At 38.3% G+C, this 13500-nt stretch overlaps 3 protein-coding genes across 4 annotated transcripts in view; 1 reads left to right on the top strand and 2 right to left on the bottom strand.

Moving 5' to 3' along the window:
* Positions 1 to 2996, bottom strand: part of LOC111448024 (uncharacterized Rho GTPase-activating protein At5g61530-like) — a 5464-nt gene extending 2468 nt beyond the window's left edge. The window contains exons 1-8 of the mRNA XM_023087465.1: positions 2794 to 2996; positions 2059 to 2169; positions 1761 to 1963; positions 1615 to 1674; positions 1509 to 1527; positions 1285 to 1383; positions 1090 to 1167; positions 754 to 998 (exon numbers count right to left, since the gene is read on the bottom strand). Of these exons, the coding sequence (XP_022943233.1) occupies positions 754 to 998; positions 1090 to 1167; positions 1285 to 1383; positions 1509 to 1527; positions 1615 to 1674; positions 1761 to 1963; positions 2059 to 2119 (765 nt within the window). The 5' untranslated portion in view covers positions 2120 to 2169; positions 2794 to 2996. The remainder of the gene's footprint in view (positions 1 to 753; positions 999 to 1089; positions 1168 to 1284; positions 1384 to 1508; positions 1528 to 1614; positions 1675 to 1760; positions 1964 to 2058; positions 2170 to 2793) is intronic.
* A 766-nt stretch (positions 2997 to 3762) lies between these two features.
* Positions 3763 to 6535, bottom strand: LOC111448023 (hexose carrier protein HEX6-like). Of its 2 annotated transcripts, none has more exons than XM_023087463.1 (3): positions 6340 to 6535; positions 5784 to 6106; positions 3763 to 5703 (listed from the first exon to the last, which is right to left on the bottom strand). In XM_023087463.1, exons 1-3 carry the CDS (start codon positions 6470 to 6472, stop codon positions 4639 to 4641), a joined length of 1521 nt encoding a protein of 506 aa, XP_022943231.1. In that variant the 5' UTR covers positions 6473 to 6535; the 3' UTR covers positions 3763 to 4638. The 2 variants fall into 2 exon arrangements, with proteins under 2 accessions (XP_022943231.1, XP_022943232.1); XM_023087464.1 differs by having other exon boundaries at positions 5784 to 6120; positions 6340 to 6445.
* Positions 6536 to 7535: 1000 nt separating this feature from the next.
* On the top strand, positions 7536 to 13066 carry LOC111447040 (splicing factor-like protein 1). Its single transcript, XM_023086003.1, has 2 exons — positions 7536 to 10119; positions 11207 to 13066. Exon 1 carries the CDS (start codon positions 7664 to 7666, stop codon positions 10079 to 10081), a length of 2418 nt encoding a protein of 805 aa, XP_022941771.1. The 5' UTR covers positions 7536 to 7663; the 3' UTR covers positions 10082 to 10119; positions 11207 to 13066.
* The last annotated feature ends 434 nt before the right edge of the window (positions 13067 to 13500 follow it).

Genomic DNA, 13500 nt, shown 5'->3' with positions numbered 1-13500 from the left:
AAAAAAAAAAAAAAAAAAAAAAAAAAAAAAAAAAAAAAAAAAAAAAAAAAATCGTATCAGCTACAATTAGAGTGTCCTGGACAGCACGTGCTTTGCTTTAGAAATTTGTGCATAGAACCCTCAAGAGACATCCATAAATCGTCTCAGGCAAAATAATAGCCAAAATACCCAAACCATCAAAGGCATACATCATTGGCTACGCATGACAGTATATCATGTTGATCACGAGAAAGATTATGAGATATAGGTTCTGAAATATTTGAACACATAAATATATGGGTCATGATGTTGCACTAATAAGTTATTTGCGAACATGTAAAAATTTGCAGCCTTGCACGCAAGCTCCTCTATCTAAAATGTATGTAGTGCTTCGATATCAAGTAGCATATAAAATAATCCTTTATGACGATGGTTAATTCAAGACAACCTCTGATAAATGCATACCAAGTGACTTTTTCAAGGTTTGAAGTTTGTAATAAAGCAGAGGTCATCACATCAAGTTAGTTCAAAAACTGCATGAATGTGTTCTTACAAGCCAACTTAAACTCATAAATGGACCTAAATAAACAAAAAAAAAAAAAGATCTATGTGTAAGCGTGCACACAAGAGAGAGCACCAGCCTTGTTGAGGACCAGTAAACATAATATATTCTTACATGCCAGCTCAAATTCATAAACAGTCCTATATAAACAAGAATGCAACAGAAATGAACGAACATGTATGCATGCACAAAGAGAGAGATAGAGACCCTGCCTTATAAAGCAGTGCTGTTTGGCTAATGCGGAGAAATAGTGCAGTCATAAACTCTAAGGTCATGTAGTTCACATTAGGAAGTTTCTTTAAAATGTTTCGCAGGTCAGTAATGCTTGTACGTGCACTCCTGATCTCATTGTAAAGCTTAAGTGTGACTAGTGGCTCAGGAAAACTGGCCAGGTAACATTTAGCTAGAGCTGCTATATCAACTGGATTTGTACCTTCAGGTACTGGGGCATTGGCATCTGAAAAATGTATGCAACCGACACACATTGTGAAGTTATTGAAAGTAGATCACAAAAGACAAAACTTAACCGCATAAACTACTTCCTTTACCTTGATTATACATTGACACCAACTGCTGAAGAACCCTTTTATCTCCGTCAGACTTAAATAGCCATGGTGAGTTTAGCCCTAAAAAAAATAAAGGATAAGCAAAGGCAAATGTTCGATGGAATTTTCGTCACATGCAAAAAAAAAAAAAAATGTATAAACGCGTTCATGTATGGAAGTAATTTTGAAATCCAGTACCTGACGAGTCGAGATATTCAGCACATCTGACCAAAATATGTGGAATGATCCTGCTTGACTGTTGTCTTTGTACGGTTACCTCAATTGGAACTCCAAATACTAGAGATTCATATCAAAATAAAAAATAAATACAGACCCATGCAAGAAAAGTTTGCAGAGAGCTCAAACGTGTAAATTACTCGATAACATTAAATAAACTAAATGGACAAAATTCAGAAACTTACCATCAGTACTGGCAACCTCCTGCATAATTGTAAACAAACATGAGTTAGATCACGGGTATAATATGCAAAGAGAGGCGAATTGTCAACTGTATAGGATGAAGATTACCTTCTGCCTTCGTTCAACTGTCAAAATTGTATTGTACTTTTGTGCAGTCTTTTTTACAAACTAAGAAACATACACAAGTCGAATATGAAAGGAAATATCATTTCATGTAACATAAAAATGGAAAAGAAAAGTTTCGCCAAAATTACCTCTTCAACTTTATCTTTCCCCACGACAACTTTCTCCTTTGTCTCTGACATGCCTTTCCTCAAGAATGTGCCAGTAGTAGCCAATCCGCTCTTGACTACAGAACCAACTCGTTCAACCACGTCAGCAGCATTTCCTTTTGCATCCTTTGCAACTCCCCCAACGAAAGTTCCAGCTGATTGTCCAGCTTGTTTCAGCTTTACTCCTGCAATATATCATTATAGGACAGAAAACATGAGAATTAGAAATGCAGGAGACCAAACAACAAAATCATATTCATTTAAGTACTGAAAAGAGTACCTGATGAAGAAAAGAAACCACCAGCCTTTTCCTTCCACTCTGAAGTATTAACAGAAGGCATTGGACCAACTTTGAAACCAGCGTCAGTTTAAATTTGTGTATTGATTATGCCTGTTGCAGAACAATACATCGAAGTTCAAAATAATAGCACCGATTCATACTTTCCCTTACACTATTAAATTCAGTTCAAAAGAAACCCCGAATGATAAGGAATCTGACATCCATGACTAAAAACTTAATTACTATAATTCAGTTCATTCTCAACTAAACACTATCATCAACTGTCTCAATACTCTCAATTATATTTCATTTTCTATCCTTTCCTAGCAAAAAGTAGTGAAAAAACTAATAAAGTCATCCGCTAAAACTCTTTAAACATTTCACTTCTTTCCTCATCCCAGTAAAATTGATAAAACAAACAAGCTAGTCATATCCGATGCAAAAATCTAGGAACCATCCACTGTCAATGAAACACAACTCAACCTTAAACATAAAAATTGACTACCGCACAAGATCGTCCAAATAACATCACAAAATTATTTCAAAATCGAATTCTCTGCTAAATTTCCCGACAACAGAATAAATTAAGAAAAAAATCAGAGAGTGGCAGAATAAAGAGAAATAACATTAAAAAAAAAAAATCCACGAGCTCGAGAAAAGAAAACTAACGATAATCAATCACAACTGTTTACATTGATCAAACATAAAGAAATTTCTACCAGTAAAGAATTCTACCTCGCAGTCGTAATCGAGTACTAACAAAGCAGGAAAATCCCTAGAATCGCACAAGAACTTTGCCGAGAAAACCGAAGAAGAAAATTGTACTTAAGTACCCACGATTCCGAAAAGCCAAAAAACCGCGCTCAGCTTGCAGAAGCTGAAGATCATGAGGTCCCCAAATGCCAAGACTCCCTCCAAAAAACTAAATTAAATTAAATTAAATTTCACCGAGTGTGCAAACTCAAATAATAAATCGGACGGTTGTGAATTCTGCCACGTGGAACGACTTCAACAATATCCAGAGGGTTTTAAGAAACAGTTGGTGAGTTGGGTTTTCGAACTTTACCGTTGAAGTAATAAATTTAAGTTATGAATTACTCGATAAATAGGTATTTGAAGATATTTATTTTCGTCTAATTTGTTTGAAAAAAAAAACTAATTGACGATTTAATTTTTTTTTATTTCGTCAAATATTTGTTACTCTTTTATTTTCCATTCTTTTAATATATTAATTCGAAAAATATAACCCATTACCATATTTAAAAAATTAACTACAAAATAAATTGCAATCTGTATGACCCATTACCATATTTAAGAAAATTAATTTTTTAAATCTTATTATATAGACTATTTATGAAATTCTAAACTTATAAAATTATACAAATTTATTATTATTTTATACCATCACACCCACTAAGGACGATTTTTTAAAAAATATAAAACATCAATTAAATAATATTTAATTAGCAAAATTATAATATTTATATTCATTTATAAAAATTGAGATGGGTAAGGACTTGGGCGGGGCGAGGACAAGTATTTGTCCCTATCCCCATTTAACTCACGGAGATAATATCTCCGCACTCCCTCCATTTTCCACTCGGTGGGTCTCCGTAGATTAAATAGATGTCGCTATGTATTAAATGAAGAGAACCACGTCCGAATGATAATGATCATGACCCGATTAAAGGAGAAAGATATAAATGAACCAAATATACCTTCACAATTAAGAGTAGTTGTGAAGACTTATAACAATTTTATGTTGAGTGGTTATCTGTTTCTTATACTCTCAACTCTTGTCTGAGTTCCACAACAATTGGACTAGTCGTGAAGACTTATAACAATTTTATGTTGAGTGGTAATCTGTTCCTTATACTCTCGACTCTTGTCCTGGTTCCACAATAATTCGAGTAGGCGTGAAGTCTTATAACAATTTTATGTTGAGTGGTCATCCGTTCCTTATACTCTCAGCTCTTGTCCGGGTTCCACAACAATTAGAGTAGTCGTGAAGACTTGTATAATTTTATGTTGAGTGGTCATCCGTTCCTTATACTCTCGATTCTTGTCCGGGTTCCACAACAATTGGAGTAGTCGTGAAGACTTGTATAATTTTATGTTGAGTGGTCATCCGTTCCTTATACTCTCGATTCTTGTCCAGGTTCCACAACAATTGGAGTAGTCGTGAAGACTTATAACAATTTTATGTCAAGTGGTCATCCATTTCTTATACTCTCGACTCTTGTTCGGGTTCCATAACAATTGGAGTAGTCATGAAGAATTATAACAATTTTATGTTCAAGGGTCATCCGTTCCTTATACTCTGGACTCTTGTTCGAGTTCCACAACAATTGGAGTAGTCGTGAAGATTTATAACAATTTTATGTTGAGTGCTCATCCGTTCCTTATACTTTCAACTCTTGTCCCGGTCTCACAACAATTGGAGTAGGCGTGAAGACTTATAACAATTGTATATCGAGTGGTCATCCGTTTGTTATACTCTCGACTCTTGTCCCGGTTCCACAACAATTGGAGTAGTCGTGAAGACTTATAACAATTTTATGTTGAGTGGTCATTCGTTCCTTATACTCTCGACTCTTGTCCCGGTTCCACGACAATTCTCTTCCAAAACCAATGCTCCATCCAAACCCTATCCATCTGTTCAATGGGAATATACTTAGTCTCCGGCAAGAAAAGCAACACAAACGAAGTCATAATCAAAACCCATCCACCAAAGAAGAAGAAAGTGCCACTTTTCAAGCGACAAAGCATAAAGAGAAAGCTCTGAGCTATGGCGAAAGTGAAGAGAAAATTTGCAGCCACTGTAATGCTCTGCCCAGCTGATCTAATCTCCAGCTGAAAAATCTCACTCGGAACCAACCAACCAAGAGGACCCCAAGACCACGCAAACCCAGCAACATATATGCATATCAAAACAAGAACAAGATACGCATACCCTTTGCTCAGCCTGCCATGATCACCCAGTTGAGCAGCCATTATGCTTCCAATTACTATCTGCGAAACAAACATTTGAACTCCCCCAACTGTGAACAAAGCTCTTCGCCCAAGCTTGTCTACTAGAAGCATTGAAATTAAGGTCGCTGCAGTTCCCACAACCCCAACCACGACTGCCGACAACAGTGAACCACTTTCATCTAATCCAACAGTTCTAAAAAGAATTGGCGCGTAGAATGAAATGACATTGATACCAGTTACTTGTTGGAAGAACTGTATGGCTATGGCCATCACAAGTTGAGGTCTGTACTTTCGTTGAGTAATTTTCACGAACGGTTTCTTGATTGCCTTTGATGTTGCATTCGCCTTCACGAGATCTTCGAATTCCGCGTCGACGTCGTCTGTTCCACGGATCCGTTGCAGCATTTTCTTCGCCTTTTGATGTTCATCACTGCGTTGAATCAGGCTGTTTGGAGTTTCAGGTAAGAAAATCGAACCTAAGGTTAATAGCGACGCCGGAACCCCAGCCAAAGCTAAGGAGATTCGCCAACTGGAGCTGTTCTTGAGCTTCTCGGTTCCGAAATTGACGAGATTAGCCGAAAGTACGCCGATTCCAACGCAGAGTTGGAAGCCATTGTTGATTGCTCCCCTGTAATTGTGCGGTGCCATTTCCGAGAGATACAGAGGAATCGCCTAAAGAAAATTCATCATAATTCCAACAATTTCTCAATTAGGGTTACGAAACCCGAAACCGACGGCGATTAGAACAAAACCTGATTAGTGAATCCAAGGCCGATTCCGAGCAGAATCCGGCCAAGTAGAAGCATGTAGACATTGGCGGCCGCTCCGCCCAAGGCGGCACCGACGAGAAAGGCTACGCCGCCGGCGAGAATGGAAGGCTTTCTTCCGAAGGATCTGGTGACGGAGGAAGCAAAGAAGGTGAAAACAAGGCCGGCAATGTAGAGGGAAGACGTGAAGGAGGTCAAGAGTTGGCTATCGAATTTGCAGTAGTTGCTTATTTCTTCATCTTCTTTCATCTTTCTGTTCACTTCCGCGAAAAATTTGTTCAGAAATGGCTCCATTGATGTCACTCCACCTTCACAACAGTAGCTTTGTTCATCATTCACACAGAAAACTTGTGAGAACTTGGAAGAAATTTGTGGAAACGTATTTTACAAATCCATTTGAAAAGAACATATTGAAGATCGTTGGAAGGGAATCATCGCGAGTTCATGAGTTTATAACTAAAAAATACATAATCATATCATTGCGGAGACCCGTAGTTCCAAACACTTTTTAGTTGAAAATAAAGCATAATACAATAGATACCTGAGATTCCAATGTCGTAGCCGAAAATGAGGCCTCCCATGGCAGCCACCATACAAGAAAGTAGCACAAATAACGTCAATTGGCCCTTATAATCATCCTGTCCTGTGCCCTTCACAAACCCTGCAATAGCCATTGATAGATCTTGGTTGCTACTGTTTCTTTAGAGGACGAGAGATTGATGAAGAAGATGATGATGATAAGCTTTTAGCAAACTCTATTGACTCGTATTTCCAAAGATCAACATTAAATTATGTAGTTTAGTGTCACATTAGTCAATGAAAGCTACTATCATATTTAATTCATTTGAAAAATCATAGAGTTGCTTTGAAATTTGGGGGATTGAGGACTCCATCAGTTAAATCATGGACGGAATTATATATCTCGTTTGACCGATCCTTTATATTTTATAAAATATTCAAAAAATATATATATATATACAAGAAAAGACAACAATCTAATGCATATTTTATAGGGCCCCGATCTACCGCTGCAGCCCAGATAATGTCTTCTTCGAGCTTTTCCTTTCGAGCTTCCTTTCAAGGCTTTAAAACTTGTTTGCTAGTAAAAATAATAGTAAAGTTACTTTTATTCGTTAGCCTCGTAATTATAAAATGCATCTGAGAGAGGTTTTCACACTTTTATATCATTCCTCATTTGAGATCTCATTATCCACCTCTCTTGGGGCCACCGTCCTCGCTGGCACAACGGTCTAACTCTAATACTATTGTAACAGCCCAAACATACTGCTAGTAGATATTGTCCGTTGTGACTCGTTACGTATTATCGTCAACCTCACAATTTAAAAACGTGTCTACTAGAAAGAAGTTTCAACACCCTTATAAGAAATGTTTCGTTCTCCTCTCAAACCGATGTAAGATCTTACAATCTACCTTCTTGGGAGATCCATCATCCTCGTTAATACATTGCTCAGTGTCTAACTCTGATAACAACTGTAACAGTCCAAGGGGGCAAGAGAGAGCATAGTGCGAAGGATTATCGAGAATTGGTTGTCGGTTGATTTTATCTTAAAAATAATCGTAAAAATATATTTTAATTTTTAAAAAAATTTAAAGTGATTATCCAAAAGATAAGTATATTAAAAAAAAGATAAAAGTTGATAAGGTATTTTTATCAATTCAATAAATTTACTTAGTTATTATTATTATTTATTTATTTGTAGGCGGCGGGTTTGGGAGTGCCAGAAAGACCGTACCCTATGGAAACCTATGCTTAAGCGTTCAGGGTTCTCCTTTTGCAAACAGCGGAACGGTCGACTTTCTTTGTTCCTCGCATCGATCTCTTTCTCCCTCTTCAAGGACTCCACATGGACTCTCTCAACTCAAACCCTAACCCTAATTCCGCCATCGAAACCCTAGTTCCTTATCCTCCTGATTATTCTACTCCCGAAAATTTCGAAGACCACGATCGTGACTCTTCTATCCCGCCCACTTCCGATTATCACAACTCCTCCTTATTTTCGGGACAAGAAGCTCAGGATTTCCAAGGTCGAAACTCCTCGATTTCTCATGGTGAGAATCCGGGGTTTAGTTCTGGGAATGGATATGCTGACAACCAAGCGGCCGATGGTGCTCATATCGGTGCCAATAATGTGCCGAAGGTGGAGATTCAGAGGCCGCTGCTGTCGGAGAATGGATTTACGAACACTCATAGTGGCACCGACAAGGACTTCTCCGGTGGCGAAGAGGAGACCACGAGTAGGCGCCGACGTCGGAGCCGATGGGACCCTCAGCCCGAGAGTAATGACCAGAGTGGTGGTGAATCTGGGAGCGGTACGCGGAAGAGAAAGTCTCGCTGGGCTGATGATGAGCCCAAGCCGGTAATTCAACTTCCTGATTTTATGGGAGGTATTGAGTTCGACCCTGAAATTCAAGCTTTGAATAGTAGGCTTCTTGAGATCAGTAGAATGTTGCAATCTGGTATGCCTCTGGATGATCGCTCTGAAGGTGCTCGTTCGCCTTCACCGGAGCCAATATATGACAATATGGGAATAAGAATCAATACTAGGGAGTACCGTGCTCGAGAAAAATTGAACACAGAGAGACAAGAGATAATTTCTCAGATAATTAAGAAAAATCCTGCATTTAAGCCCCCAGCTGATTACAGGCCCCCGAAGCTTCAGAAGAAGCTTTATATACCGATGAAGGAATACCCAGGTTACAATTTTATTGGGCTGATTATTGGTCCTAGAGGAAATACACAGAAGAGGATGGAGAAGCAAACTGGCGCAAAAATTGTAATTAGGGGCAAAGGGTCTGTAAAAGAAGGTAGATTGCAACAAAAGAGGGACCTAAAGCATGATCCGGCTGAGAACGAGGATTTGCATGTTCTAGTTGAGGCTGAAACGCAGGAATCACTAGAGGCTGCGGCGGAGATGGTAGAGAAGCTCTTACAACCTGTTGACGAGGTCTTGAATGAGCATAAGAGGCAGCAGCTTAGGGAACTTGCTGCCTTGAATGGAACCATAAGGGATGAAGAATTCTGTAGGTTGTGTGGCGAGGCCGGGCACCGTCAATATGCATGCCCCTCGCGGACTTCAACATTTAAGAGTGACGTACTTTGTAAAATATGTGGCGATGGTGGGCATCCGACAATTGATTGCCCAGTGAAGGGAACCACTGGGAAAAAGATGGATGATGAATATCAGAATTTCTTGGCAGAGTTGGGAGGCACGATTCCAGAATCAGCAACCAAGCAGACCCCTACACTGGCAATAGGTTCAGGCACTTCAGGAAACAATCCTCCTTGGGCTAACAATACAACAAGCGCCAGCAATGCTTCACAAGCTGGCGTTGGTGCAAACGGTGTGAAACCTGCTAAGGAATACGACGATACAAACTTGTATATAGGCTATTTGCCTCCAACTTTTGATGATGATGGTTTGATTAGATTATTTTCAACATTTGGTGATATTGTGATGGCTAAGGTTATTAAGGATCGGGTTTCTGGATTGAGCAAAGGTTATGGATTTGTAAAGTATTCTGATGTTCAGATGGCAAATAATGCAATTGCCAGCATGAATGGTTATCGACTAGAGGGCCGAACAATTGCTGTTCGAGTTGCTGGGAAGCCACCGCAGCCTACTGTACCTCCTTGCCCACCAGCATCGGCTGTGCCCACTTATCCAGTTTCAAGCCAGCCTGTTGGTGTCTATCCATCTCAGCAGTTTATGCCGGGTGGTCCTCTTGGGAATGTTCCTCCACCTTCAAATTATGCAGGAACTCCAGTTCCATGGGGTCCCCCAGTTCCTTCTCCATATGCTTCTTATCCCCCTCCACCTCCAGGTTCTAACATCTATCCGCCAGTTCAGGGTCAGGCCATGCCTCCTTATGGCGTCCAGTATTCTCAAGTCCAGACAGCGCCCCCTGGTGCTCCATCTCAACCAGTGTCTTCGGGTGAAGCACAACAGAGTTTTCCGCCAGGATTGCCATCTGAAAACCCTATTAGTCAGCCAACTACTGCATACGGGAGCACTTTATATTCGATGCCACCAACTGCTCAACCCTCTTACCCGCCTTCTTCATACGGTTACCCACCTTATTATAGTGCAGCTTCTACTCATCCACTACCCATGTCTACATCAAATACGGATCAGCCTCAACCACCCAGCGGGAATGTTCCTTGGTCTACAAATCCTCCATTACCTCCTCCTATGCCTTCTGCAGGGAATACAGTATCAGGTGCAGATGCTGAGTATGAAAAGTTCATGGCAGATATGAAATGATTCTAGTTCTGATTTAGCATGCTTCGATTTTGGAGGAGGTATGTTGAGATTCTTTATTGTCATTTTAAACCCTGGGTAAACTTCTGTGAAATGGGGTCATTTCCAGTTTTGAACCCTTGATGAAAAAGAATCATTTGTTGAAACTAACGTTATTGGGGTTTTTTCATGGTCATTTAATTCGTAACCATTTTTGTATTCCTAACCATTTTTTACTAATCAATTTTTATATGTTTCTCCCTTCAGTATGATTAGTCTTGATTTTTGAACAGCCAAACAGGATCGAGTTATCTCTGTAGCCCTGGATATGGACGGATCATACTGCTGTAGGAGTAGACTATTGTTTTGTTTCTTGACACTCTGTTTTTTATCCAAAAATTAAAAAAAAAAATCTATGATTTATTTGTTTTGAAGTAGTTAATTCTAAGACACAGAGTGCTCCCAACTAGTTGGCTATTGTTTTCATTTTCTTTTTTTTTTAATGTATGGTTACACAGTCACACTTATGAAGGGTATCTAGAATTGTATAGAATTTTTGGAATATTTATTTCTAAGCCATATAAAAAGGCATTTCAATATTTAGATCTGCCTTAATATTTTTCATTTTAAGGGTGAGTTATGCCTATTTTATAAGATTAAAATTTATGGTATTTTCATCTCAATTGATTAATTTGTATGTTTTGTGACGTCTTAATTTTAAAAACCTATATATGGCTTTAAGTTGAAACTCTTAAAAGATAAGAGACCAAATTAGTTAAAGACCCCAATATTAAGGACTAAAATATATATTTAGTCTTTTAACAGAAGAACGTTTACTTTATTTTCTTCTCTTTTCATCACCGACAAAATAAAATAGGTTATTGTACTGTTTTCTTTTCTGTATCTGCAATCCTCTAACATGTTGATGAATATGAGAGTGATATGGTTATGTGTGCCATTTTCTCTTCTCCAAACAATCCACCATCCTCTTAGACGTTGTTGATATTGAGTGTGAAATAGCAATGCACTCATCTTTTCTTTGAATACAATTTGTAGTTTTCTCCACACCTTTTTTGTTGTTGTGAAGTATACTTGTTGATTAGTCTTGCAGTTATTAATCTTCCACTGGTATCATGTAAAATTTGACAGGACTGATGTTTCTTGGAGCTGATTACTTACCTCTTGCCATGACTTTGTTGGGAGTTTGGGACTCACCTCTTTAACCTTGCTGTACTGTCTTGACATTTGCAGAGATTCAGGCTAGAAGTTCTTGTCACACTGCCTTGTATTGAAGGATCCAGTTAATTTGTGCTCGTCTATTACTATTATTATTTTACTTTCTTCATTACCTACTTCACAGATTTAGGTAATGATATTTCTTGATACATACTTGTTGCTTATCCTAACAATTTATTTATCATTGCTTCCTGTTTTGACATTCTAAGTAATATTTTATTGTTATGGCGTTGATGCCTTCCATCACTTGATCAATCAGGTAATTGTGCCCTCAGTTTCCGTGTGAATTATGTGGTACAAAGAAGAATTGCTTTAACATTTCTTCTGTTAGATGTATGTTGATTGCTTGGGCTAACATGATTCTGTTCAGCATAATATGCTTTTCTGTTTTGAGGGTTCTAAATATTTAAGTATTATGGTGGTGGTGGTATTCTTCATGCCTTCCATCGGATCATGCCCTACAGTTTTGACACCTGGTGGTATGTGGAAAAACTACCTTGATTTATAGCATTTTTAATAATTTCTTCACGTTTATAATCTATTCTGATGACTTTTTCTAGTTCTCTTATGGCAGGTTAAGGATGTCAGACTTGTTAAATCACAGACTCTCCAATTTATATATTGTAAATCTATTGATCGTGTGTGTGTTTTTTTTATTTTTTATTTTATTGTCTTGTTGCCGGTGAAGTGCTAGATAATTTTCTGCTGATGTTGGAAAAAGAAAAGACAACTTTCTACATGCTTGGGGTAGCATCTTTGGTTTCTGGGAAGATAACTTTCTACATGCTTGGGGTAGCATCTTTGGTTTCTGAGGACATATGAGACCTTGATCATTATTTTTAAATAATAACCTTTATTTTATTCATTGACAGTAGTCACCTAAGCTAATAAACTTGAAACACATGGAGTATTTGTACGTTGTTATTGAGTTGGTTGGTTGGCTGCCTGTTATAATGCGTCTTGTGTGAGGGAAGCTTTTGTTAGATTATCTATTTGTTTTGCTCAATAGCTTATACCTTTCCGGTTCTTTATAGCAATGGATTTTAACTCGCTTATAGTTTGGTGGAATGTGCTGTTGTGCTTCTGACCAATAGTCCCCGAGTGAGTGCCCTACTTTATAGATTGGATGGAATGTGCTGTTTGTGGCTCACTTGTTTCAAATCTCGCTTTGCCTGTTGGTTGTCATGGTCACGGTAGTGAGGAACAAGAGGAGTTTAAGGAAAAACATCATTCCTAAAATAAGAGGTCTTAAAAGCATCTTGTGCTTGCTTGTATGGTTGTTTTGTTTCTTTTGTACACATTGTTTACATGGGTCTCTTATTTCCATTTTGTATGGTCCTTCATAGCCATCATATATAATATAATGGCTTAAATCTTCAAGACATGAAAGGATGTTTCTCTAGGGGTTTAGGCTTCTTTCATAAGCTATTTTTTGCCTTTGCTGACATGATTGTGAGTTCTTAAGGTCAATCGTATTAGATGATAAAAGTGCCACTGTGTGGTTCCTGCTGTCTGCCGCGTAGGTCGTGGATTCTTGCTGATGAAGAACTTGATTTACAATTGTCATTGCAGGAGGATGTGGTAGTGGTGTTTGAGGGAGTGTTTAATGCAAAATATTTTGCCTGGAAGAGTTGTATAATTTAGTGTTACTTTTGGAGGCATATTCCATATGTCGTACTTCCCGCATGGCTGATCTTTGGTATATCAGTAAGGCAGTTGGAACTTTTCATGTATAGACCATAATTTAAAATATTCTCCCCCAATTTATGGCCTGCTTTACTAACGGAACTGGACTTCTGCAGTTGCATCTTCATGGCAGAACAGCCATTATCATTCTAAAAATTGTAGGGACCGAGGGGGCCGTTCACTCCCATCTGTTGCTGGCTTTTGTCCTCAATCTGAAATGGGCATATATGGCGTCTCTCTCGGCGCATAGTTTAATCGGTAAAAACCATGATAGGGTAAATTTTAAAAGGTGTTTTAACGTCGTTCTTAGCTAAATATCGAATGTTGTGAAGCGAATCAACTTTGAGATTAATTTACCATTTGTTCAATGTCAAATGTTGGATGGAGTTTAGTTTGTGAGATAATGTTTGTAGGTACATATGAGCTAGTCAAGTCATTTACAAGTCACTTTATTAGGACTTCCATGAGAGTTAACTGGAAATGAGCTATTATGTTGCTTTTTTTTTTTTTTTTTTTTTTAT

This window comes from Cucurbita moschata, unplaced genomic scaffold, assembly GCF_002738365.1.
Source record: "Cucurbita moschata cultivar Rifu unplaced genomic scaffold, Cmos_1.0 Cmo_Scf00009, whole genome shotgun sequence".
Lineage (NCBI taxonomy): Eukaryota > Viridiplantae > Streptophyta > Magnoliopsida > Cucurbitales > Cucurbitaceae > Cucurbita > Cucurbita moschata.
This window is presented reverse-complemented; position numbering and strand designations above follow the sequence as displayed.

What these genes read in the sequence shown, in the direction of transcription:
- LOC111448023 (XM_023087463.1), bottom strand. Translation starts at nt 6,472, where the DNA reads ATGGCTATTGCAGGGTTTGTGAAGGGCACAGGACAGGATGATTATAAG. An exon ending in CTACGACATTGGAATCTCAG is followed by an intron (nt 6,107 to 6,339) that starts GTATCTATTGTA and finishes ACTGTTGTGAAG; the next exon opens with GTGGAGTGACATCAATGGAG. An exon ending in GCCTTGGATTCACTAATCAG is followed by an intron (nt 5,704 to 5,783) that starts GTTTTGTTCTAA and finishes AATTTTCTTTAG; the next exon opens with GCGATTCCTCTGTATCTCTC.
- LOC111447040 (XM_023086003.1), top strand. Translation starts at nt 7,664, where the DNA reads ATGGACTCTCTCAACTCAAACCCTAACCCTAATTCCGCCATCGAAACC.